We start from the raw sequence: 27592 nt of genomic DNA, 5'->3' as shown, positions 1-27592 counted from the left end.
TCAAAAAAAAAAAAAAATTATTCTACTTTATATTGCATCCTCTTCCACCTGTTGGAGTTCTTAATCACTTGTGTGTATGAAATATTTAGGTTTCATTTTAAATTAGCAGTAGCAACTTAATAGAACGTGTAAAATAAGCTCTCTATACTCAAGGCATTTGCAGTGTATGGAGAACAAGTCTGTTAAACGTTTAACTGAGAGGAGTTACCTTATAGAGTGTTGTGTAGAAAAAAGTCAATGAAATCTACTGTTGGTGTTAGGGTGCAACCTTATAACATCTGGTAGAGAAATGCTTCATGACTGTGAGATTAAAATCATCCCTCTGGGGGTTCTGTGGCACAAGAACAGAAGCAAAGGAGGATGTAGCAACTCCTGACAAGCCTCGGCAGTCCTAGCATCTAAATTGGGGTGAAGGGCACAGTGTTTTTCAACTTTCTGCCTCCTGATTGGATTGATAAACAAGTGTTGTAAAACTTTTCTTGTCTGTTCAGTTTATAGCCACGCTTATTTTTCTCCCTCTGGCATGGTTGTTCAAAAGAATTTTGAGGACTTTAATAAACTGTTTGCTGAAGCATTTTATGTATGAGATTTATGTTTTGAGATTTTTCTAGATAACTTGGATATCTACATCTGAATGACAGTCATTCATCCTTCTTTATATGTTTAGTGCAGCATTTTCAGCCAGTTACAGCTTCACCATGGTTAATTATTAGAATAAAATGTCCTGAAGGGTAATAAGCAAAGGTTTCATTCCTTAAATGTGCAAAAAAAAAAAAAAACCAATGTTTATGAGTGGCCTCTCTTGGCAGGGAGCAGTTTCACCTGTAAATGAAAAAGTGACTGTGAGGTTGTCCATTGTGACCAGTATTGCGGCAGTTAGACCCATGTTCAATTGAAGCTGCTGGTCTCTCAAAAATGAAATATTGAATGGAAGCCTTCATTGCACATTCAAAGAAGTACAAAGAGAAGGAATGGATCTGTATTTCAAATATCGTTGGTGCTATTGGCTTAGACATGTTCTCTTTATTGGGTCTGTTTTGCAAGCCTAAATTTGAGCCTGAAGAGTTTCTCCATATAAATGTCTGAAGTATTGCAGTGGCACATCCATCACCTTTTTTGCTTTTGAATTACAAAGATAACCTTAAGATATGAGCCATATACTGGGCGGTGTGATACATACACAGAAAGGGTGAACCTCCTCAGTGATGAAATCAGCCAGTGCCCAAGAGGAAAGTAATAGGCAGAAAGGATAGAGTTGATGAAAAAATTGATGCTTTTCCATTAAGCTGTACGTGATATGTTTTTTATGAAGCAGGCATCAGCTGAAGGAGAAATATTTTTTCAACTAAAAAGAGATTGATGGTGAGGGAGAGGAAAAGTATGTCGGGGATCAGGGGATAAATATGTGTCTTATTCTATTACCATCTTATATAATGAGAAAGTTGAAAAGAATTCTATTGTAGTTACTTAAAATGTTTACTTGGACTTGGTGATATTAACACTTTTTAATGTTAATAATGGCTTTAAAAAAATACATATAGACTTCACACATAATTTTTTTTGAATTCTAAAACTTGTTTGGCTTATTTTCAGGTTTACCAAAGATGCAGGTCATTAGGAACTATTCTGGAGCACCACCCCCAGCTCTTCATGAAGGACCCCCTTTACACCTCCAGGCCGGGGATACTGTTGAACTTCTGAGAGGAGATGCACACAGTCTGTTTTGGCAGGTACTATTGTTACAGGAGAGGGTCCTGATCCAAGAGAGGGTTTTTGGATCTGTGCAAGAAAGAATTCAGGGCAAGTCTGTAGTGCAAAACAAAAGCAAGTTTATTAAGAAAGTAAAGGAATAAAATAAAATAAAGTAAAAAAATGGCTACTCTGTAGAGCAGCCCTGAGGGTTGCTGGTTGCCCATTTTTATGGTTATTTCTTGATGATATACTAAACAAGGGGTGGTTATTCATGCCTTCCCTTTTTTGACCATATAGGGTAACTTCCTGATGTTGCCATGGCATTTGTAAGCTGTCATGGTGCTGATGGGAGTGTGGTAGCGAGGACGACCATCTTGTGGCCATCTTGGTTTTGGTAGGATTTAGCCGGTTTCTTTACTGCAGGCTGTTTTAACAGCAAGGTCTTTATGACCTGTATCTTATCCTGTGATTTAGAATGCCTTAACTATCTGGGAATGCAGCCTAGGAGGTTTCAACCTCATTTTACCCAGCTCCTACTTAAGATGGAGTTGCTCTGGTTCACACGCCTCTGACACTGTCCAAATTACAGTTTGTTAGATGTAACGGATGATTTATTACTGCTTAAAGAAAAATGACTCTTGTCTTTAGAAACTGCATGCTTTCAGCGTCAGAAATTTTACATGATGTGGGGAAAATATTTTTTATTAACCTTTTCCATATTTACTAATGCCGAAGTGGCAACAAAACTTGGAACACTCGAGAAAAATGCTATCAATGTTGTAGGGTCATAATTATTATTTTTATTAAAAACTCCTACTTTACCAAGGCATTTTTTCCAAACCTAGGACCTGTGGGTATGAGCTAATTTGCATGGCTTTAATATATTAACAGTTCACTTCAGGGGAAGTACCTAATTAGCTTACCTGTGGCCATTTCTGACCACATTTACTTTCTGTCTACTGACAGTAATACCTGGAGTGCTCAGAGGTGCTCTGGGTATTATTCATAAAATATATGAAATGTGAAAAGTAAGTGAGCATGTTGATGTTTTCCGATGGTGAAATCTCTCTTGGCCTGTGGACTTTAATTTGCTTGAAACTTTTTTTAAACTTAGGTAAATATGGTTTTATGTTAAGATTAAAAAAAGCTGTTCAATATCAAATTTTGTGTGTATGGTAGAAATATTTCCCACTGATGTTGAGGAAAGAATTTGTTAAAAATCTATTGTGCATTGAGGGAAAAGTGTGAATCAACAGAAAGATGATCACAAGTGAAATGTGGTTAGAGGTAAAGAGAGAGAAATCAGAGAAAAGACTGTTGGGTAGTAATCCATTGTGCACATATGGAAGGGACAGCTATTTTATTAGCTTAAAACTATTTTATTGTCTGTCATGTATTTATATAAGAATGCTCAAAGATTGAACATTTATCTCTAACCACTATTTCAATTGTGGTAGCCAATGATTTTTCCAAAGCTCCACCATTCTTCTTAAGTAACTTACTCCTCCCAAACTTCATCCTTCCCAGAAAAAGAAAAGAGAGAACAACAGACTTGAATTCCACTACCTCTTCAGATGACTCCTGCGTCTCTCAGCCTAACCACAAAACATACCTGCATTTGTAGCCATAAGGCTCTTCATATTCAAGACTTATCTTTCTTCTTGGATTTTTATCCCATATTCCATCAGCTGGCTCTTGACTTCTAAATGTCAACTTTATTCTCTCTACTGGCTCCTTTTCTAAGCTTCTCCCATCTTAAACATTTAACTCAGCCTTTTGTCTGGTTATGCCAGGCACTCTCTCGCCCTCTTCCTCTCCACAACCAAAGCTAAGCTTGTTGGGGAAGTAATCTGTCCTCAGTTTCTACCACTCCATGTCCTATTCGTAAGCCAGTCTCCCGCACTCCTCCTTGGATCATTAGTGCCACTTTATATAAAAACAGCTTTGAGATGGATGGTAAACTGCGCATAGTTTAAGTGTACAATTTGATAGGTTTGAACACACATATGTAAGTGAAACCATCACTATAATCAGGATAATAAACATATCCAATGTCATTCCTAAAAGTTTTTGTGCCCCTTGGCAATCCCTCAGTCATGCTCTTACCTGTTGCTTTGCTCTGCCTCTCCCAACAACCCTCAGCAACCACTGTTCTGCTTTCAGACTAGAGATGAGTTTGCATTTTTTTTTAGAATTTGATGTGCATCACATAGTATTATTTTTTGTATGGCTTATTTCACATAACATGATTATCTTGAGATTCCATCACGTTGCTATGTGTACAAATGGTTTTTTTTTTTAGACGGAGTTTCGCTCTTGTTACCCAGGCTGGAGTGCAATGGCGCGATCTCGGCTCACCGCAACCTCCGCCTCCTGGGTTCAGGCAATTCTCCTGCCTCAGCCTCCTGCGTAGCTGGGATTACAGGCACGCACTACCATGCCCAGCTAATTTTTTGTATTTTTAGTAGAGACGGGGTTTCACCATGTTGACCAGGATGGTCTCGATCTCTTGACCTCGTGATCCACCCGCCTCGGCCTCCCAAAGTGCTGGGATTACAGGCGTAAGCCACCACGCCTGGCCCACAAATGGTTCTTTTTATTGCTGATTATCGTTCCGTGTGTGGAGATAGCGCAGTTTATTTACCTGTTAGCCTGTTGATGGACTTTCAGGTTGCTACTAGTTTTTGGCTATTGCAAATAAAATTTCTATGAACATTCAAGTATAATTCTTTGTATGGACCCAATGTTTTTCTTTTTCTTCTTTTTTTTAATTGTAATTTAAGTTCTGGGGTATATGTGCAGATCTTGCAGGATTGTTGCATAGGTACACACATGCCATGGTGGTTTCCTGTCTCCATTCTCCCTGTCACCTACATCAGACATTTCTCCCAGTGTTATTCCTCTCCAACCTCCCCACCCACTGCTGTCCTTCACCTAGCCCCCGACCCCCCAACATACCCCAGTGTGTGATGTTCCCCTCCCTTTGCCCATGTGTTCTCATTGTTCAGCACCCACCTATGCTCTTAGGTGCCAATACCATGAGGGGAATGTATAGATCATATGTAGATATACATTTAAGTTTTTGAGAAATTACCAAATTGTTTTTCAAAGTCCCTATACCATGTTACATTTCTCCCAGCTGTATATGAGAGTTCTAGATGTTTCTTATCCTTGCCGACATTTGGTATGGTCATTTTTTTTGTTTTTTTTTAAATACAGGGTCTTGCTCCATTGCCCAGGATAGAGTGTAGTGGTACAGTCCTAGATCACTGTAGCCTCAAATTCCTGGGCTCAAGTCATCTTCCCATCTCAGCCTCCTAAGTAGTTGGAACTACAGACATGTGTCACCATGCCTGGCTAATTTTTTAGAGATGGTGTCTAGCTAAATTGCCCAGGTTGTTCTTGAACTCCTGGCCTTAAGCATCCGTCCCACATGAGCCTGCCAAGTAGCTAGGATTGCAAGCATGAGCTAGTCTTTTAAATTTTATTTATTCTAGCAGGTATATAGTGGTGTCTCATTGTGGTTTTGATTTGCATTTCGTTAATCATTAATTTTTCATTAATAATGTTGAACATGTTTTTGTGTGCTTATTTACCATCTATATAACTTTACTGGTGAAGTGCTTGTTCAAATACTTTGTCAGATTTTTTAATAAGTAATGCATTTTTTATTATTTAGATTTGAGAGCTCCCTAGATATTTTGGGTAAAAGTACCTTACAAAATATTTTATTTCTATATATTTCTTCTAACCTGTGGCTTGTTTTTTTTTCTATTCTCTTGATAATATTGTACATAGAGCGGAAATTTTTACCTTTGATGTAGTCCAGTTTGTTAATTTGTTCTTTATATGGATCATGCTAATGGTATTACATCTTAGCAAATCTTTGCTTACCCTAAAGTTACAAAGACATTCTCCTTTGTTATCTTCTAGAAACTTTATAGTTTTAGGTTTTACATTTAGGTTTATGATTCATTTTGAGTTTTGTTTTGTATATGGTACTAATGTCAGGATGTTTTTGCATATGGATATCTAGGTGTTCCAGCAGCATTTGTTGAAAGGCGATTATTTCTCCACCGGATTGCCATTGTACTTTTGTAGATAATGGGTTGTCCATATATATGTGTGTATGTGTATATATATGTGACCGTATATATATCTTTATATGTGTGTGTACACATATATATGTATATATATCGATATATGTGTATATATATCTTTATGTGTATATATGTGTGTGTGTACATATATATCTTTATATATATGTATATGTAGATGTTTCTGGACTCCATTTTGTTCCATTTATTTCTTCTGGACTCCATTTTGTTCCATTTATTTCTTTTCCCATCTTTATACCAATGTGATGCTGTCTCAATTTCTGCAGCTAATAAGATGTCTTGAAGTCAGACAATGTTAGTCCTCTAAATTTGTTTTATTCCTTCTTTCATAGGTGTTTTGGGTTTTCTTGGTCCTTTGCATGTCATATGAATTTTGCAATCACCTTCTCAACTTTAAACCTTGTCACCAGTAAAAATGCATGTTGAGAATTCGATTGGGATCACATTGAATTGTAGATCAATATAGGACAATTGACAGCCTAACAATATTGAGTCTTCTAATCACTGAAGATACTATACTCCTCATTTATTTAGGTATTTAATGCTCAGCAGTGTTTTGCAGTTTTCAGATTTAAGGTCATAGACATCTTTTGTCATATTTGTAATTATTTCACATTTCATTTTGATGCTGTTCTAAATGAGTTTTATAATGTTAACTTCTATTGTTTATTGGGAGATACAGAAATTCAATTGATTTTTGTAGATTGAACTCTTATTCTTTAACTCTTATTAAACTCACTAGTTCTTGTAGCTTTCCTTGTGTAGATTCCAACAGATTTTTTAATATAGACATCATGTTGCCAATGAATAAACAGTTTTACTTCTTTCTTTGCAACCTGACTGCCTTTTAATTCTTTTTCTTGACTTGTAGCAATGCCTAGAATGTCCAGTAAAATGTCAAATAGAAGTCATGAGAGAGTATATCCTTGCCTTATTCCTGATCTTAGAGGAAAAACATTAAGTTTCTTTCCATTAAGTATGTTGTTCTCTATAGTTTCTCATAAATGCCTTTCATTTGAGGACATTGCCTTCTAGTCATAGTCTTCTGCAAGTTTTCATCAGTAATAAATGTTGGATTTTGTCAAATGCTCTTTCTGCATCCATTGAAATGATGATATAATTTTTTGTTTTTATTAATGTAGTGAATTTGATTGATTTTCATATGTTAAATCAGTATTTCTTTTCTGTGATTAAATTCCAAATGGCAATGATATATTATCCTTTTTATACATTGTTTTATTTTCTTATAATACCTTTGTCTGGTTTGAGTAATAATGAAATGTTCAAAGAATGAATTGGGAACTATTCCCTTCTCTTCAATTTTCTAAAAGAGATTTCTAGAATTGGTATTATTTCTTCCTGAAGTATTTCATAGAATTTACTAGGGAAGCTGTCTAGACCAAGAGCTTCCTTAGTGGAAGTTGGGTTTGTTTTTGTGTTTTGTTTTTTGTTTTGTTTTTGTTTTTTGAGATGGAGCTTGCTCTGTCGCTCAGGCTGGAGAGGCTGGAGTACAGGGGCAGGATCTTGGCTCGCTGCAGCCTCTGCCTCCAGGTTTAAGCAATTCTTGTGCCTCAGCCACCTGAGTAGCTGGGGTTACAGGCGAGCGTCACCACGTCCAGCTAATTTTTGTACTTTTAGTAGAAACAAAGTTTCACCATGTTGCCCAGGCTGGTCACAAACTCCTGACCTCAAATGATCTGCCCCAAAGTGCTGGGATTACAGGCATGAATCAGTGTGCCTGGCTTAAAAGTTTTTTTAAAAAAACAAAAAATTATAAAACAAACATAGGGCTATTTAGGTTAATTGCTTCTCTTTGAGTGAGTGTTGGTAGTTTGTGGTTTTCAAGGAATTTGTTCATTTTATCGAAGTTGTCAAATTTAATGGCATGAATTTTTATTCATCATATTCCTTCATCATCCTTTTAATATCTGTAGAAACTGTAGTTGTATTATCTGTCTCATTCCTGATATCAGTAATGTATCATTTTTGCCTGGTCAACCTGACTAGATAGGTATACATTTTATTGCATCTTAGGGGTACTGGGAAGGTGGCTGTCTTTATGCTAATTAAAGAAACTAGTTTTGTGACTTTCTTTCACTGTCACCATCAAATTTGTGACAGTGTTTCAGTTTTGTGATTATTACACAACAATGTATTATTTCTCATAATGCTATGGGTGATAAGGTGGTTCTTCTGCTTTAGTTGATGGTTGGAATGCTGGGAGCAGCTGTAAAGTCCCAAATGCCCGTGTCCACAGAATTGGCAGTTTGTGTTAGCCTCTGCTTGGGAATTCAGTGGAAGCTCTCTGCACATTAACCTCTTCAGTGGCTCCTTATCTTCCTCACAGGATGGTGATCTCAGGGTACTCAGACTTCCTACATGGTAGCTGGCTCCCAAAAGTATAAAAGGGGAAGCCGCTGGACCTTCTTAAGCCTAAGCACCAGAACTGGTGCAGAACTACTTTTGCCACTTTTTGTTGGTTAAAGCAATATGTGGCCAGCCCAGTACAAGAGGAGGGGACCATACCAGTTGAATACCAGGAGGTGTGGTTCACCGAGATACTAAAATAACAGTGTGCCACAGACAGAAAACATTTTGAAGCTATATGAGCAGCCCTAAGAAAAAACTGGTTTTGTGAGCCGTTCCAAGGGCACTGAAAGCCAATCAGTTTTTCTTAACAAAGAAAGGGACAGGAAGTAGTCAAGCCAACCACAAAATGTTGAAGATCTTGGTGTGTATAAGTGGCTTGCAAAGTGTGGTGTTTGAGATTCACTCCGAAGGTCACCCAGGAGTCCTGTAGCCATGCCCAATGTATGCTTAGAGGCATTTAGCTTTAAAAAGATAATTTTGGGACTTAATATTTTTCTAACCAAGCTCTCTGTTCCTTTCCAACTTTTTTTCCCTTAAACCTTAGATTTGTAAAACTTAACTGTGTATAGTATCTTTTTTCATGTGTTCACTATTTTTTTCTGTCACGGTAGGTATAGATGGTCCTTTCAATTATATTCATAATGTTTTGAGACTTATTATTTCCTTCATTCCTCACAGCACATAATATTAAAAGTAGAACTATAATTGAGAGTCTGTGACAACCAGCGCAGTACCATTTTTTACTAAACGTTACTGCCTCCTATTCTTTCTAGACAAAAAGAAAGACATTGGTAGTTGTCATTTCCTTTCAGCAGCCTATAAGCATGAAGATGTTCTGGCATAGTATTGGAATGGTTTTGGAGACAGGAGCATCATAGGAGAAGTGAGAACCATTGGATGACAGATATGTGGATATGTCTGGGGTATATGTAATGATTAAGAACAAGTAATGCTAATGTTTAGAACAGAGAAAAACAATTAGCAGATTCATTTCTGAAAGCAAGTATGTATTGAGGGCTAACTCTTTATTCACTACTCAGACACTGCTCACACTTCGTTATCAATTCCTATCATTGGTTTGACGTTAGGTCTCCTGTCTTTAGAAGAACCATTTTTGCTTACCAGCAGCCAGTAATATGTTCAAATTTTTGGACATGTGTTAAAAGTTCATCTGGTGTTTCCCACACACATGTAACGTAGATCAGAATTGTGTTGCAGATACTTCTAAGACAATCAAAGAATTTTTAGTCAACAAATGCTAGTTTTATTGAAATGAACCAATGGCAGTGTGAGAAAGACTAAACTCAAGTTGTGTATCTGTAGCCAAATAGCTATATGGCTTCAGTCAAATCATTTAATCACTATATAACTTACGTTCTTCATGTGTTACATGAGCGGTGCTATACCAGAGCAGTGCTTACCACCCTGACTGAATCACCTGGGGAGCTTTTCAGTAATGTCAGCATACAGCCTTTCTTCCACAGATTAAGACACAGAGGGCCTGGTTTGAGCCCAGGCATAAGTAGGTTGTATAAAACCCCAGATAAATCTAATGTGAACCATTGAGGTGATGGTCTAATTGATAAAATTCTATGGCAATTTTGACATTATCCCCAGCTCACTGGTTGGTGATTGGTATTATTAAATGTAGCTACAAAATAAGGTGTCACAGAACTTTGGCTTTGATAGTTACCAAATAAGGGGTACCTTTTTGACAAATTAGTATATGATTTAAAAAATCACTTGCTAAACAGTCTTTGTACTGAACTTGATATAGTGTTCTCTAATTGAAAAAGCACTTGAGATCTTACAGTGTCTCATAGCTATCATGATTAAATTAGCTTTTGCTTCATAGACTGGACATACGGAAGGTACACGCAGGATACTGGGTTGAATCTGCACTTACTCAATGGCATGATCTAGAATGCCATGCTTATTTTAAATATTTGAACAAAAGCCTTTCCTCCTTATTGGGTGTAAATGTGGAATCATATAGTGGTTGATCCTTTGAAGTCATGTGTGTCTTTCGTCATTTTTGCGGTGGCCCCTTTTATGTTAATTTGCTGATTTTCATACTCAAAGAAGACATGTACTTTATGACGAGAATCCTAAAAGATGTGACTCCCCCACTGGGAATGTTTTTTAATTGTTTTCGAGAACATAGTTTTTAAGCACTTCTTTTTGGTTCCTTCTTAATCTTTCTTCAGAGTGCAAATACTTAGCTCTGGAGAAGCAAGTTACGTGTTTAGAAAATGATAGCCTATTTTGCGGAGTGTTACTGACTCTGCCATCTATTAGCAGTGTGACTTTAAACAGATTACTTACTCTGTGGGTCTCAGTTTTATCTGTAAAGTGGAAGTAGCAATCACCACATACAAAATAAAACAAATACACAAAGGAGTTCTAGCACAGTGCTCATTAGATAGCGGCTCCTATCCATTCATCCATCCATCCATCCATCCATCTTCTCACCCATTCTTCCATCCTTTTATCTTCCCATCCATCCACTCAGACACTTATAAAGTGCCTACTATGTGACTGACTGTGTTTCATGTTGGGAGAACCAGAAACTAGAGAACCAGTTTCTAACCTGGCGGCCACCATGATATAAGGAATAATCAGAGCACCAGATAAATGACGCACCTGGTTTTCATTCTGAGTTTTTTTATTAAGGTTTTGTAAATCATATTGTTACAAATATAGCTAGCATTAAAGCTATAGATAAAAATCTAGAACATTTTTTGAGATGTTACAGTGGCTTTGTATTTGATTTCAAAAATGTCTTTTGTACTAGTTAGGTGCTTTGGCTTATTTGGAAACTTTTGAGAAGTTGTGCTTTCTAACCTGTTTTTTCTGTTTTTGCAAGTGAATGACTTCACTCATTAGTGTGGGAAGTCAGATTTTATAGTAGGCTGTCATGTTTTCCACATGCTGTATGTCAAGAGAATACAAATTATCCTCTACTATATATCAGGAACTTTCTTTCTTTGAATAGCTATTAATTTAGTCTGTATTATTATTATAACAACAGTAATTTCTAATGCTATTGAATAAATGGGCAATCTGCATTTTCATTATTACTTATTTCAAACAATGAATTATCAATTGAGCTGTAAAAATGTACTCTGTTCAATCTTTGCATTGAAGGATTCATTTTGGCAGCGTTTTCTTTTCTTCTTTGTCTTCTTTTTTTCTTCCTCTTTCCTTGAAAACGCTATAAAATTGCCTTCAAGTGAAATGAATATAAAATAGGAAATTGGCCATTTGGGGAACATTTTCTAGTGCAGGTGTAAGGCATAGTTTTTACTGAGCGTGACAACATACAGGACAATTATGATCATGTCATGCAATTGATGATGACAAACATGTTGCTTTTAAGTCTTTGTTGCAATATGTGATAATAAAATCTTAGTAACTCCTGAGTATATCCTTCATGCTGGAAGAAAGTTGTTCATATTACAAACTTTATTTTCCCAGAAAAGATAAACTATATTTATCTCAAAGGAAGAGAAGGCAAGACAGAGAAACAGGCTAATGTAAAATTAAGCCATGTCATCTATGGTTTCTATTATAATAGAGGCTTTATATGTGTTTTCTTCTTAGAATAAAGCCTGTGAAACAATGAGGATTCTGTGTCTTATATCATGGGATTTTATTTGCCTCATTGTCATTTATGAATATCCAAATGTTCCACAGGGAGAATTTTGTAAGCTAATTGGAACCAAAAGGCAATTATAAGCAGTAGAACTGTAATCAGTGCCAAAAGTAATATATATTTTTATCTACAATGAAAGTTAAATAACTTAGAAAATAGTTGTGATACTTCACGCTTACTAATCATGCATCTACATGATCTTTATTCTAAGGAGTGAAAATTTTTTTACACACACTCTTAATTCACAAGGTCTCCATAAAGAGGGTAAATGGAAAATCATGTTACCTTCATTTAGAACTGTGACTTTAAAGAGCCAAATTTATCACCTGTTTATAAAATGGCAGTTGTAGAATTAAAACTAGCGTCCTTTTCAGACTTTTGGTCCCCTACTTTAGTTCTATATATTAGACCATCCTACTTTGTTTTAGGAGAGTTAGTTAATTTTTTAATACCACTAAGGAAAACACACTTTTAAAGGCAGTTTTATTCTTTTTTGGTAGAAAAATCAGAAAACAAAACATCACTTTATAAGTTTTTGTGTAACAGGAAGAGTCACACAGAAAATAAAAAGAAAGTAAGTTGAGCTTAGAGAGAACTTGAAGGTTCTCAGAAGGAAGGAAGCATTTCTAGTCACGCTGATTTCAGAGGCAATGAACCTGGAGGGTTGTGGGCTCTTGGCCAGGGGCAACAAGATGCTGGGTTCCCTGCTACCATCCTCTCAGCCATCCAGACCCAGTGGTGATGAGTGTTCTGGCCCTTGTCTGGGTTTACCTTGTCAAGAATTTTTACTTCCCACAGAACTGCTGTATGTGGTCTTCAAACAGTCCAAGTGGCTTTCTCTTTTTACAGGCATTTTTTTCTTCACTTTAAGCTGAATCAAAAAATGAAGGACTGATTCCGGGGATTTTTTCCACAGGATATCTGTTTTCTCAAATCTCAACCATTGATATATATGTTACCTCTTCCTCGATTTTCCCTTTCACCCCCATTCTGTCAGCTAAATCCTTCTTTACCATCAAGGCACAATACTGGGTCACCTTCTCTGAGGTCTTCTCTGAACCAAAAAGGCTTCTCTCATAACACCCATCATACTGTGTCCTAAGGGTCTTTTTATCCTTCTTCCTGCCTAGTTAGAGCACTCCAGAAATAAAAGAGCTATGGCTTTCATTGCTTTATTTCAGATGCCTAGAATAAAATAGGCATTCAGTCCATAGGTCTGGAATGAATAAGTCTATTCAGAGTTGTGATCTCCATAATGTGTTATTTACAAGTTTTAAAATGAATTGTTTATTAAATTATGCTTTACGATGTCATTTGAAAGACCATTAAAATACTCATCTTCTCAGATTTAAATTTGTCTTTTTTCTCCCAGAATACTTTTAAAACTACTTAATATTGTTTCCTCAAATTTTTCATCTATAAAATGAGATTTTAATTCTTAAATGACTCATGGGGTTGTGAGAATCATAGGAAGTAAAGTTGAAAAGAGATTGACAGCAGAAAAATGTGTATTTGGTTATAATGATTAATGATTTTGAAAGGTATGCTTTATTTTGTTTTTGTTTTAGGTTTCATTCTCCCCCTGTTCAATGTGAAGAGTCTCACTGGCACATATGGTCTCATAGAAGACTGACTATTCTGCCTTCCCAATTCTCGTACCCAGTTTTTGAAATTTCTTTAATCAGAGATTAAATGTTTTACTTCATAATTAGACATAAAAATGCAAACGATCAATTCAGAAGGGATTTGTTGATTTAAATAATTATCAGGGTAAAAATCATGAGCCCTTTTGCTCAGAGCAGGTTTTGAAGACCCAGGATGCCTCACAGAGAGTGATGGAGAAGGAAGGAAAAAGAGAGATAGGGGTTTACAGAAAACAGATGTTGCCTAGGGAATGTGACTGAGAACTTAAGTGATCTGTGCAATAATGAACAACCTCACCCAGAAACCCTCTGAGGACTGGAGAAGGGAGGTGCGGCTGAGTGGAGTTAGTAGATCTTCCCTCTGACACCTCTCCCTGAAACTTCAGAGGTCAGTCACTTCAAAGAATTCTTTTCCTTTGCCCTAGATTAAAAGGAGACTTCTAATCCTTTCTAGACCACACAAGAATATTGGCTCCAATAGAATTTTCTAAAGTTGTGTATTTTTCCTCCTGATGTAAAATTCAAATGTCTGTCTGCATCATAGTCAGAGGAAAATAAGAACATTACAGAAATGTAAGAAAGAATCAGATCTCCTTGGTTAAGGAAACTGATTTCGGACACCAGAAGACTCATTGCTTTGGGTTTTAAACCAGACAGTACACATCTCTGGGAACTGGTAAGTGTTTTTCCCTTCAGATTCCTATCCAAGGGCATTTCTTCATGAAGTCTCAAACTTCGATTTTATCATGGCAGTGATACTTTTTAAGGCAACGTTGGAGCTTGTTTTTCTGGTGTCCTTCTGCTCATCTTGGCTTTTCTTCTAAACTTCCTCTCACCACCGATGCATTAGCCCCATCCCTTGTGTAAAATCAGTAGAAGCTAAGGCAGAATTGAAATCGCGGCTGTGGGGATAAAAAGCTGTGTGAAAGTGTAGAGGCTCAGTCGGTATTAGTATGTCCTATAATCATGAGACCTTGATTTTGACAGGTATTTGCCTGTAAATACTGAGTTAAATCATAGTCCCTAATTATAGGAAAGGAGAAAAAGGCAGCGTGTGACTATACTAGAACAAGGGAGGCCTTGGGAGAGATGATTATAGAAGATAATAGGCATTAGTAAAGGTCTGTAAGAAACATTTTCCCTGGGTGATTGTCAACTGGCTTTGATTAAATAGATCATAAACTGAGTTTGCAGGAATGTTTCGAAGTGTACAGACTGTGTTATGGGAATTGGCAGGCCTCCTGACAAAGTGGGTGAGGTCTTAATTGTTAATTCTCAAGATGGGCATTTTTGGTTAACAGTTCTTACTTGTATTTTTCCAATACTTGGTACAGAGCAATGTAGGTTATAATGTACATAGATGAGGATACTGCCATCTAAGTAGAAGTTCAGACAAGGAAGTATTACCTCTACTTTTCTGGAGGGTAAGGGATTATAATTATGGGGGAAAGTTCTGAGGAATTCTGTTGCGGTCCTTTTTCTTCCATTATTTTATTACCATATAAGCTACATTCTGCCATAATTACTAAAACTTTGTGTCAATCACAGAATACTTTCAGTGGGCCATGAATTTGGAATTGCATCTGACATGATTATGGATTCGATACCACAAGTGGTTTCAGTAGAATGTGCATGTGCACATGCTCTTAAGAATTGAGGCCAAATAATTTATCAAATTATAACATATATTGAATTTTAATTATTCATGATAATCTGAATTCCTGAAGAATGAATTAATGAATGCAATTTCTAACAAGTCAACCCTTATGTGCGTTGGAAAATAGACCACTTCACACTGAGTTAAAATGAACATCACAAAGGAACTGAAATGTCCTTGTCTTCTGTAAATAAATGCTATCAGATTAAATTACTGGCCTGGCATGGTGGCTTATGCCTGTAATCCCAGCACTTTGGGAGGCTGATGTGGGTGGATGATTTGAGGTGAGGAGTTTGAAACCAGCCTGGCCAACCTGGTGAAACCCCATCTCTAATAAAAATACAGAGATTAGCTGGGCATGGTGGTGGGCACCTGTAATCCCAGCTACTCGGGAGGCTGAGGCAGGAGAATCACTTGAGCCCGGGAGGCAGAGCTTGCAGTGAGCAGAGATTGTGCCATTGCACTCTAACCTGGGTGGCAGAGTGAGACTCTCTCTCAAAAAAAAAAAAAAAAAAAAAAAAAAGATTACTGATGACACATACTATCCCTAATTAAGAATTTGTGGATCAAATATTTTTTGGCCAACCATAACTGAGTGGAGTATTGTGGGGACGTTGCAAAAGTGCTTATGTAAGCAAAGAACTTTGGTGGTAGCCAAGACATTGGAAATCCTTAGGTCATTCTCTCCATTTCACAGGTGAGGATATTGAAGTCAAGAAAGGTTGAATGACCTCCTCAAGATCAGAGGGCTAAGAATAAAACCCAGGCTCCCAACTTCCTAATCATATCAAATTGTCACCTCATAGGATTTTTTCCTGTTCAGAAATTTCACAAAAATTACGAAAATAGCCAAAGCAAAGATGAATTAAGGAAAGACATTGTCTGAATGAGATCCTTGAAGATCATGTCCATAGTCTATTCATTTTTAATTCTTTAGTATGTAGCAAAGTGCCTGGTGCATATTAGGAAGTCAGTAACCTTTTCTTTAAAGCACTACTTTTGTTCTTAGTAGAAAAGTAACATTCTTTAAAAATGTCTCATACTGCCATGAGCATTTAGTGTGTATGGTGCTATAATTCAGAATATTTTCTTTGTAATTACTTATTAAAATTGCTAAGGATAGAAAAACATTCCCTTGTTGTTTGTCAGTATTAGAAAAGCAAATTTCTCTGTACCTTTGTTAAGCCTGGATTGTTTTTTGGTTATATGGCTTCTCACCAAGATGTGGTAGAACCTGGTTCTTTCCAGATTTTGTATTGAGTAACAACGTGGGTTTTGGCTTACCTACATGTAGACTGGTTTTTACTTGCCGATTATTTTTTCTATCATTAAAGGTATTCTCTTGTTTACTTCACACACACACACACACACACACACACACACACACACACACTCTCTCTCTCACAGTCAGAAGAGTATGATTTAGGATTGTATCATGTGCATCCCACCCAGTGAGACTTTGGAGAAAAAGCATTAAGAGAACCATAATCAGAGGATTCCCTTTCTTACTGCAGAAATGCAGGGACCTCACTAAACACATATTTGAATAACAGAAAAAACACTCTGTAAAGTCTCGTTCTAGTGTTATATTCATTTCAAATCTACTAAGTGTAGAAATACAGCTTATGGCTTTTAGTGGTTTTTTTTTCTCAGTATACATTTTACAAGTTTTAATTTTTAAGGGTTTTTGAGACTTCCATCTGCCAAAATTTCAGAGATGTAGTAAACACAATTTTGTGTGACTTGGAAAACCCATCAACTGTAATTGAGGACTTTGTCATATATTTTGATGATTCAATGCAATTATAAACCCATACAAAATTGAAGGTAAATCTAATTTCAGAGATCCTAGACCAAGGTGAAAGTTTCTTAGACTTATTCAGAATTCTAAGCCAATGGCAGCCTCTTTACAAGTGAAATATGCCAGAAATATAGACTGTCTTTTGAACAGCCTCATGAACTTTCACTATTTGTACATTGGACAACAGTTAAGAATCATATCCCCTTTTGACTAAGAAATAACAAAAATGCATAGCTATGGTTTTATTTTGTGTGTGAACATGACTTTTTTAGAATTAATGGTAGTGACCACCATATAACCATATGCAGATATGCTTGGCAAATTTTCAAGGTGTTCACTGGTAGAAAGTGCATATCTTACTCATCATATAGGAGGCAATTAATAATGAAAGAATATAGGTACTTCCAAGAAAACATTTGAGTAAAAGAATGGACTATCAGAAATATAATATTTCCTGTTCAGGTGAAAGTGATATGAGAGTCTATGTTTCTTGTGGCTTAGCAAGTTTACTGAAATATAAAGAGAGTGGTGGGATTATACACAGGATTAGACATTTCTATTTTAATAACACATGAATGGTCCAAATAAAAAAGGAAAACTTAGAAATGAAATAACTGATTGACAATAATCAAAAAGCAATATTGTAGATAAAATAAAACAAGTATTTAGCATTTGCAGAGTAGTTTCATGCATGTTAAATCTTTGATCCTTGCAGCCACCTGGTGAGGCATGTGTGGCAGATCTTATCATCATCCCCGTTTTACCACTGAGATTTGCCAAAGGTTGCACATCTTTTTTTAGCAGAGCTAGGAATAGAACAAGCTCTTCTGATGACACATTCCTATGATACTGCCTTTTTGTGTTTTCCAAGAACTATCCCTTATGTATATCAAACTGATGATGGTTACAATATGCAGCTGTGATTAAAAATCTCTCCTTACCAATGGCCAGTTTTTGACTGGGTCTTTTCCTGATCACCTCATCTTTTCTGTTTTTTTTCTTACGTGTCCTCACAAACTTCATCAGAATAATTCCAAAAATAGTGTGTCCATCTTTCTGTCCATCCTTCTTTCATTCCATCTTCCCATCCAATCAATGAACTAATTTATGTGTACAGTGCATTCACCTATATTCCCATAATTCATGGCCACGCTGTACATCTTCTTTCCCCAAATCCTCAACATGTGTATTTCTGACAGCGGGAAGTGACTGGACAGGGTGACAGTTGCTCTGGCCATTACCCATGTGTGATATATTACTTAGTAATCTCCACAGCACCATCGTGCATAAGTTGAGAGTGTTTAGGGCATTGTAACTTGGGAGAATTTCCAGTCGTTCATAAATAACCATTAATCTGTCCCTTTTACATTCAGCTTTCCACATCTGTTTCAAATTGTTCAGCGCTATTCCAGGAGTGCATTAAAGCTCCAATCCAGGTAGTATTAAGGGGATAAATGAGCCACAGGGAAGAGACACTGTATTTTTCTCAAAGCAATTCTTTCTCCTTTTTTTAGAGAGTTAGGAGCCAAGCAATTTACGATTAAGATTTTTGGAAGATAAGCTTTGTCATTTTAAGCCATCCTTGTCTGTGGGCTTAAAAATGAGGCATGCCTTAATGTATCTGTCTGTACAGGTAGATTGTGAATATCATTTCTATCAGCAAACCTGAAGTAGTTTCAATTCATTGTGATTCAGTGTGGATTCTTATTTAAGAAAAATGAAGAATAGTTAAAACCTAAGGTCAGTTAGAAATAAATAAGTGCCTGAGTATGCATTTATATTTGTGATACTCGGGAATGTCAGAGAAAGTTGTCAATAATTTTAGTTTGATGCGTTTTTCTACAGGAAAAAAATTTCTTTTCAGGAAAAAGGCATTATTATTTTATGAATTATAATTCAATATTATTTTGCTTTATGTCTGCTCCAGGTAATTTAATGAAAATTATAAAGTTACATTTTTTCTCACCATATTACTACCCATAAGCTATTTTTTCAGGTGCCTTCTAAAGAAAGTATTTCATAAGAATGACCCAACCTGTACTGTTAGATTTACAAAAGTCTCATCACATAGTACAGAGATGCCCTGCAGAATAAATGCATATAAAGATAGCACGGTATGGTGTATCAGATGACACATAGTACGAGAGAGGAATGTTTTCAAGTTGACCTTGAAGATGCTAAGGGAGTTACAGAACAAATATCAAGCAGGAGGATAACTAAAAGATGATTCCATATCTCTGGCATTTGTAATACTCATAAAAGGGATGACAAGCTGATTATCTGACCCAGAATAAAATGCCCACACAGTAATGTAAAGAAGAAAATTCAGTTGCATGTCCCTCATCAAGGTCCCTCATATCATCACATAAAATACACTAAATCATTGGATATCAAGTTGGTCTATTTCATAGTTACAGTCTGCAATTTCATCCATGCGTAGGGGATTAACAGCTGCTCTACCCATTAGTCTTAATGAATTACCAATGTACATCCCACACACATCTACCGAGAAACCAAAGAAACCCCTCCTACACACTACTTTGTTTTGAATCCTCCAAATGTTGTAGGCTAGCTATCTTTTTAATAAGTGGAAATTATTGAATATAGCACATATTATCCCTCATAGCTAAAACTGAGGAGACTAGGAATTAGTTAGTAATTGTAACTTTATTCATATGGCAAAACAAGTTAAATTATCTCTCATCTAAGGAATGCCTAAGACCATTTAAGGAATGTGACCTGATCTGCTAGGGCATTTCATTAAAGAAAAAACAATTCAGAATGACATTGGCAGCCTGTTTAGTGAAATTTTTTCCCTCCTGAAGGACCTCCAAGAGTGTCCTTTAAATGAGATGAGAAAGAACAAAATGAGTTTTGATATGATGACCATGTGTCATATCTGATGACTTATTTACCCAAAACAGTTTCAGTTTATACCTTTTGTTCTGGCATAATTATCAGTCACTACCCATTTACTCTCAAAAGGTCTTGATTTGGATGGAAAATTATATGTTCAACTAGTTTTAGAGCATTTCTTATACAACCATGGTGTCTTCGTCAACCATCTAGCATGATTTCAGTTCCTAATTATGTCTTTTGTGTGGAACACCTGTTTCTACAAAGGAAGAAAGAAAGAAAAACTATGCCAGTCTATACACTTTCATCAGCTAAAAAATTCATCTCTTTTCTACTCTTTTAATCTTTGGTTCCTTATCCTTTTTTCCTTGATTGTGACATTGCACTCCCCAACACTGTCCTTATAGAACATGTCAAAGACAGGTGAAAGAATGTCACCATGTAAATATTTTCCCGTAGAAACAGGCAGCTTAACGTTTTTCAATGCTTGTCTGTGTGAAAAAAAAATGTGACATATAGTCATGGGTTACTTAATGACAATGATACATACTTATAAATGCATCATTGTGCAAATGTTAGGGAGTGTACTTACACAAACCTAGATAGTATAACCTACTACATACCTAGGCTACACATATAGCCTCTTGTTGCTAGGCTACAAACTTGTATAGCATATTACCGTACTGAATATTGTAGGTAGTTATAACATTTGTGTATCTAAACATAGAAAAAGTACAGTAAAAACATGATATTATAATCTTATGGCACCATCATATATAAGGTTAGTCATTGACGGAAATGTCATCATGTGGCACATGGCTGTATTTTATCCTTTTTAATGAAGAGTACTTTAAGGCCATCCTCCTTGTTGACATAGAACTATCAGATTGAGTTATATCTCCCCTTAGAAACATTTATTAAGGGCCTACTCTGTGTCTGACATCTTGTTATACAAAAATGACTGAGAGATTGTCCCTTATGTCAAGGAACTCACAGTCTACTAATAGAGAAGACCATGTTGAACAATAATTACATATACTACTAGAAGTGAATACTACTAAAGTACTACTAATTTATGTACCACCAAGGGTATGGAAAAGTGTGGTGGGAGAACAGGCATGGGATTCAATCTGGAATCTGCTCCTTGGGGAAGAGATGACAGAGTATCTGATGTGCCAACTGAGTTTTGGAGGAGGAACAGAATGAAGGTGTCAATTTATATGAGGGGCTCTGCATCAGGTTTGCTCTGAGAAAGTAGATGGTATTACACTGGCCAACATACATGGTCAAAAAAATATCACTTATTCTCCTGTACGCTGCATTCTATAGATAAAGGCCTTTTGTCTTTGTTCTGAAGAAGAGTGGAAATCGACAGTTTACTATTTTTACAATAGCCATAATTTTCCAATTTGTTGGTACACCTTCAAATGTACTTTGGAAGACCATTACAGAACTCTCTCTCTTTGGCCTTTCCTCTGAAAAACAGACTTATTTCCTTTGTTACTCTCAAAGGTCTTGTTTGTTTTTTTAAGCATTCTTATTCTTTTCTCTTCTGAGCTTAATCGGTGTATGGTTCCCACTACACACCCTTATATTCTGCATTCAGCATTCAGGTAGCATTGCAGTGCATTTATGTGTAAAGGTCTGGCTAGTGGGTATAGTCCTAAATATCATACTTATTTACTTGTATCTCACTGCCATGCTGAAAATAAAGCATCATAGGGCGCTTGATAAACACAGCTGACTGAAAGAAACAGTTCATCCAACCTTGTAGTTACTGCTGCCATCACTTCCAGGTCTCTGATTCTTCTCTCTCCTGATAGTTTCTTTCTGCCTTGTCATTTCACTAATTTCTGTAAATTCTGTCTTCTGCCTTCTCTCTACATTTTGTCCCATGACAGCCTTGCTCTAATTTCCAGGTTCCCCTCTGTCATCCAAGTCTGTGTTGTTTGGATGGATTCTCTAATCACCTCCTACTTCTATCCTGCACACTTTTCCCAGTCTTTAACTCAAAAACAGATCATCTTCTCTTCCCATATCTAATCCACTGGCTACTTTAACAGACTCAGTTAAATAGTGTCTTCAGCACCTGTTTCTCCCCCTCCAATCCCTTTCCTTACCATGGTATCAGTTCCCTCGTGACATTCTCAACTCCAAAAGTGATATCCATCTAGGAGCCATATTCCACATTGGTGCAAGTTTAAGTCTCCTAAAACATACAACACCTTTAAAGAAATGCCATCACCAATGATAGAATTCAGCTATTATTGTCAAATTGTTTCCTATTTTTTCTCTTTATGTCCCACTGTCCTTCATGAGTCTCCATTATGCTTGTACAGAGAGACAACCCTTTATAGAGTTTGATTTCTGGCTCTGTACTTGTTAGCTTTGTGACCATGGGCAGATTATTTACCTTCTTCATGTCTCATTTTCCTCATCTGTAATGTGCTGATAGTAATTGGACCTACCATAAAGGATCATAGCAAGGATTAAATAAAACACTCATAGAAGTCTAGCACATATCAAGGATTCAGTAAGTATTAGTATTTTTGCAATTTCATAGCAAAAACAACAGTGACATTTTCACCAACCTAATAGAGATCTATTCTCCAAAATCTTAATGGTCTTCTTCTGTTAATAAGTATCCTATTTCTTTTTCTTAAATCTGAAAATCATCTAAAACTTACATCACACTGTTTTCTATTTTCACATCTTGACATACCATCTTGCTAGAGAGACATTCGCTTGTCTTCTATTAGACTAGTAGTATCCCTTTATATGGAATTGCTAATTATATGCCTTCACAAAATTCATATTATCTGCTTGTACCAATGAATATAAAGGCTAAAGATAGAAACTGCCATTATCTCTCTAACACAAGGATCCCCAATCCCCAGGCCACCGATCGTGACCTATTAGGAACTGGACCACACAGCAGGAGGTGAGCAACCAATGAGCAAGCATTACCACCTGAGCTGTGCCTCCTGTCAGATCAGTGACGGCATTAGATTCTCATAGGAGTGCGAACTTTACTGTGATCTGTACATGTCAGGGATCTAGTTTGCACACCCTTTATGAGAATCTAATGCCTCAGGTGAAACGGTTTTCTCCTGAAAACCCCCCTCACCCCCAGCACCCACCCCACCTTGCCCCACATCTCTGGTGTCAAAAACTTTGGTGTCCACTGTTCTGTAGGAATGAGAGAGATTAAAGCTAACAAAATGGAAGGGTAGATTGAAAAAAAACTTGAATTATTTTATGCTCATGACCTGAAACCAGATGTAAAGTTGAACAACTGAAAAAACTATCTCTACTTTTGCTTCCTTTTCTGAGCCACAGTAAGTTAATGCGCAGGACTGGATGTAATGCATAAGGAATTCTAAGAATCCTAAGCAACAGTACTCTACGTATGCTACATCATGGGGTTATAATTTGCGGTAAATTTGTTCTTAACATTGGCATTTTTTTTCTTCATTAGGGCAGAAATTTAGCATCTGGAGAGGTTGGATTTTTTCCAAGTGATGCTGTCAAGCCCTGCCCATGTGTAAGTACTAGTATCTTCATTTTATCTTGCTTTGTTTTGTTTTTGATGCTGTGATAAATTGTGCAAAAATCTACAAAGGATGCTGTCCAGGCCGGTTATTAATTTTATTAATATTTTCTAGAAAAATTATCATTTTCATCATCATTATGATTCTATTGTCAGAATATGTTTTTAAATGTTAAGAAAATATATACAAGAGGTAAATTTAACTTAGTAGAACTTAGAAAACTAAATTGTCTAAAAGGTTTTAGAAGAAATAAACCACAGTTACAAATTAGAAGCATTGTACAAGTTTCCCCTTTCCCACCGAAATGAGAATGGTATGGTCTGCTTCCAGTCACTTGGGTTACAGGGTGACACTACACTTCAACTGATGTCTTCGAACGCATGCTAGAAAATTAAAAGTCCACAAACTCTTCAATTAAATGTCTAAACAAAGTGTCATTACTGTTTAATGTCGTAATTGAATTTTTTGAAACTATCAGACACAGATAAAAGGAGAATAAATGAACATTTACTCAATATTATGGGTGAATGTAACCTAAAGTGTACTCCCTGGTGTGTTATGATACTGATAAATGTCTGTGTAGGGTAACATGATTTTAATGTCATAAGTTGGTATTGGGGTGATTTTTTTCTACACAACTTTTTAAGTTGTTGACTCCAAAGTAAATGAAATTCCTTTACTAATATGATGGAGATGATTGCCTGACGGGGGGAAAACTCTCCTTAAACTATATTGCTTGCTATATTTCAGTAGTTACTGAATTTCTAAACTGGACATTCTTTTTAATGTTAGAAACATGAAAATTTGCCATCCTTGATTTTAGAAAGTACACTATAGGATAATTTACTCCACTCATTCAAGCTTTATTTTCAAAAGCAAAGAGAATAGAAAAGCAGCTGTTATTCTGTTGGTTCTGTGTTCTAATATCACATTTTTAACTTTTAATTTTAGGTTTAGGGGTACATGTGCAGGTTTATTATTTGAGTAAATTGCATGTCATGGGGGTTTGGTGTACAGATTATTTTGTCACTCAGGTTCTAAGCATAGTACCTGATAGGTAGTGTTTAGATCCTCACTCTCCTCCCACCTTCCACCTTCAAGGAAGACCCTGGAGTCTGTTGTTCCCTTCTGATGTCCATGTGTACTCAGTGTTTAGCTTTCACTTATAAGTGAGAACATGTTACTTGCTTTTCCTCTCCTGTGTTTGTTCACTTATAATAATGGCCTCCAGCTCCATCCATGCTGCTGCAAAGGGCATGATCTTGTTTCTTTTTATGGCTGTGTAGTATTCCGTGGTATATATGTACCACATTTTCTTTATCCAGTCTACCCTTGATGAGCATTTAGATTGATTCCATGTCTTTGCTATTGTGAATATTGCTGGAATGAGCATATGCATGCATATCTGTATTTGCAGGACAATTTCTGTTTCTTTGGGTATATACCTAATAATGGGATTGCTGGGTCAAATGAGAATTCTGTCTTAATTTCCTTGAGAAATTGCCACAATCCTTTCCACAAAGGCTGAACTAAATTACATTCCCACCAGCAGTGTATCAGCATTCCCTTTGCTCTGCAACCTTGCCAGCATCTGTTATTTTTTTACTTTTTAACAAAAGCCATTTTTACTGAAGTAACATGGTATCTCACAATAGTTTCAATATGCATTTCTTTAATGATTAGTAAAATTGAGCATGTTTTCAAATGCTTGTTGGCTGAGTGTATGTATATCTTCTTTCTAAAAGCGTCTGTTCATGTCATTTGCCCACTATTTAATAGAGTTGGTTTTTGGCTTGTTAATTTATTTACATTTTTTTAGATGCTGCATATTAGACCTTTGTCAGATGCATAGTTTATAAATATTTTATCCCATTCTGTACATTGTCTGTTTACTCTCTTGATTGTTTCTTTTGCTGTGCAGAAGCCCTTTAGTTTAATTTCCCATTTGTCAAATTTTGTTTTTGTTGCAATTGCTTTTGGCATCTTAGTCATGAAATCTTTGCTAGGTCCTATGTCCAGAATGGTATTTCCTAGGTTGTCCTCCTGGGTTTTTATGGGTTTAGGTTTTACATTTAAGTCTTCAATCTATCTCAAGCTGATTTTTGTATATGATATAAGGAAGGGGTTCAGTTTCAGTCTTCTGCATATGGCTAGCCAGTTATCCCAGCACCATTTATTGAATGTTTAGCTCCAACTTATAAGTGAGAACATGTGTTATTTGCCTTTCCTTTCCTATGTTAATTCACTTATGATAATGGCCTACAGCTCCATCCATGTTGCTGCAAAGGACATAATCTTGTTTCTCCCCATTACTGAACAGGGAGTCCCAGCCCCATTGCTTGTTTTTGTCAGCTTTGTCAAAGATCAGATGGTTGTAGGTGTGTGGCATTATTTCTGGGCTTGCTGTTCTATTCCATTGTTCTATAATGTTGCATATTTTTTGTCTTAGATTACATTACAGTCTTGAAAGATTATTGAAGTTTGCTACAACTCTTATTTAATTAGATAAGCTAAAATGATTATCTAGTTTTTTGACTTTGTATGAACAAGATTCAGGCTTCCTATCTGTAAAGTAGTAATATATATATGTAGGCAGGTGGCAGGATATTATACGTCCTAACATTAAGAAGTTTAAGAACCTAAAGACATCACATCAAGAATGTTAAGCACTAAATATACCATGTACTGTTTTCTGTTTATGAAACTGTTTTTGTTTACAGCCTCTTGAATAAGGCATACAAATTAGCATTTGAAGTTTTATTTTAGGGACAATCTAGTACAAAGTAGATATTTTATAAATTACTGCTGAATGAATGAACAAAGGAGTAAAAAAGCAAATGCAAGTCCCTAGCTGTATATACGACATTACCAATGGTAGACACTAATTAAATCAGCCTGTAGAATCATAGCAAATGATATTTGCTGACCCAAAAAGTAGCTAGAAGGAGAAATACGTTCAGAAATTTTAAGATGACAGAATTGTAGAGTAACTTATAATTATAAGTAGGACTACTAAATATGGTTGTTTTATAGTAGCAAGTAGCTACTTTAAATTTTACTGCTTAATGAAATTACAGATTAATTTTTTAACTAGAGGACAAGTTAAGTAAAAGTAAGTAGAAAGATGAGAATTTGAAGGAGACAGGGTACTTTGAGGAAGTTTGGAAAATGGTATTGCTTTTGATTCTGGGATATATTATTTATCAGGGGTCTATGAGTAGTGCTGAATGTTTCATTCTAGGCTTAAAATTTATTTTCCTGCATATGCCACATCCATCTCCTCAAAACTTCTGTGGTATGCAGGTAGAAACCTAGAACTGAGGGAAACACAGGCGGTTCATGAATGAGTCAATTTTATTTTTAGCAATATGGTAACTAGAGACAAACTGGAACTGCAGCACAATGTAAACTTGGGTAGAATCTCTGATTCCAGAAGCGCTTAGTGGGTAAACTAGGAGAAAACCCATCCCACTGACAGTGATATGCCTACCTTGCTATGGTTCAGGATTGGAAAACAAAAAGGAAAGCAATCTCCCCTGGGAATTTCTAACCTTAAATCCAAAACCATCTAGATGAAAGGCTGGAATTAATACCAGCTCTACTACCTAAATGATTCTAAGCTAGAAACGTAGTTTAAAATTATTCCAGATTGTGCCACTGCACTCCAGTCTGGGTGACAGAGCAAGACTCGTCTCAAATAAAAAATAATAATTAAAAAAAAATTCCACATTGATTATTCTCCCAATGAAAATTCAAATTCTCTCTGGATTGGAGCCTCTTTGTGCACATTCCTCAAATGATTTTTATACAGAAAGTCCTAGGGAACATACATTCACAATTTGGAATCATTACATTCATGCAGAAACAAATCACCTTGTACCAAGGTCAGCAGAAACAATAAAATATATACTTAAACCCACAAATACAGCAAATATTTGAATTTTAGATTCAAAAATTTATGCTTAATATTCAAAAATTCAAAATGTTACACTTAATATGGTTTAAGAAATTAAAGGAAACAAAAATCTAAGAGGAAAGCAAGGCACTATATAGTTAGGCATATATGAAAAAGATTCAGGTATAGTAATTGAAAGCCTTAATGGATGGCACATAGGACACAGTTGCGTAGGAAATTGGAGAAAAATCTGAAGAAATTTCTCAAAGAACAGTTGGAGTGATGAGATACAAATACATTTAATAGAAGGAGAGAATAAAGATAATTGCAGAAAAGCAATATTCAAATAAACAA

The 27592-nt window shown here is 36.2% G+C and overlaps 1 protein-coding gene across 2 annotated transcripts in view; it reads left to right on the top strand.

Annotated features, from left to right (window-relative positions):
- Positions 1-27592, top strand: part of VAV3 (vav guanine nucleotide exchange factor 3) — a 389657-nt gene that overhangs the window by 317251 nt on the left and 44814 nt on the right. For both annotated transcript variants that reach the window (XM_012466320.3, XM_021667516.2), the window contains exons 20-21: positions 1594-1730; positions 23271-23336. In XM_012466320.3, coding sequence (XP_012321743.1) covers positions 1594-1730; positions 23271-23336 — 203 coding nt within the window. The remainder of the gene's footprint in view (positions 1-1593; positions 1731-23270; positions 23337-27592) is intronic.

The sequence above is a fragment of the Aotus nancymaae genome, unplaced genomic scaffold (genome assembly GCF_030222135.1).
Source record: "Aotus nancymaae isolate 86718 unplaced genomic scaffold, 86718_ANA_hifiasm-v0.15.2.pri h1tg000117l, whole genome shotgun sequence".
Classification (NCBI taxonomy): domain Eukaryota; kingdom Metazoa; phylum Chordata; class Mammalia; order Primates; family Aotidae; genus Aotus; species Aotus nancymaae.
Note: the sequence above shows the minus strand (reverse complement) of the source record. Positions and strands in the feature narration are given on the sequence as shown.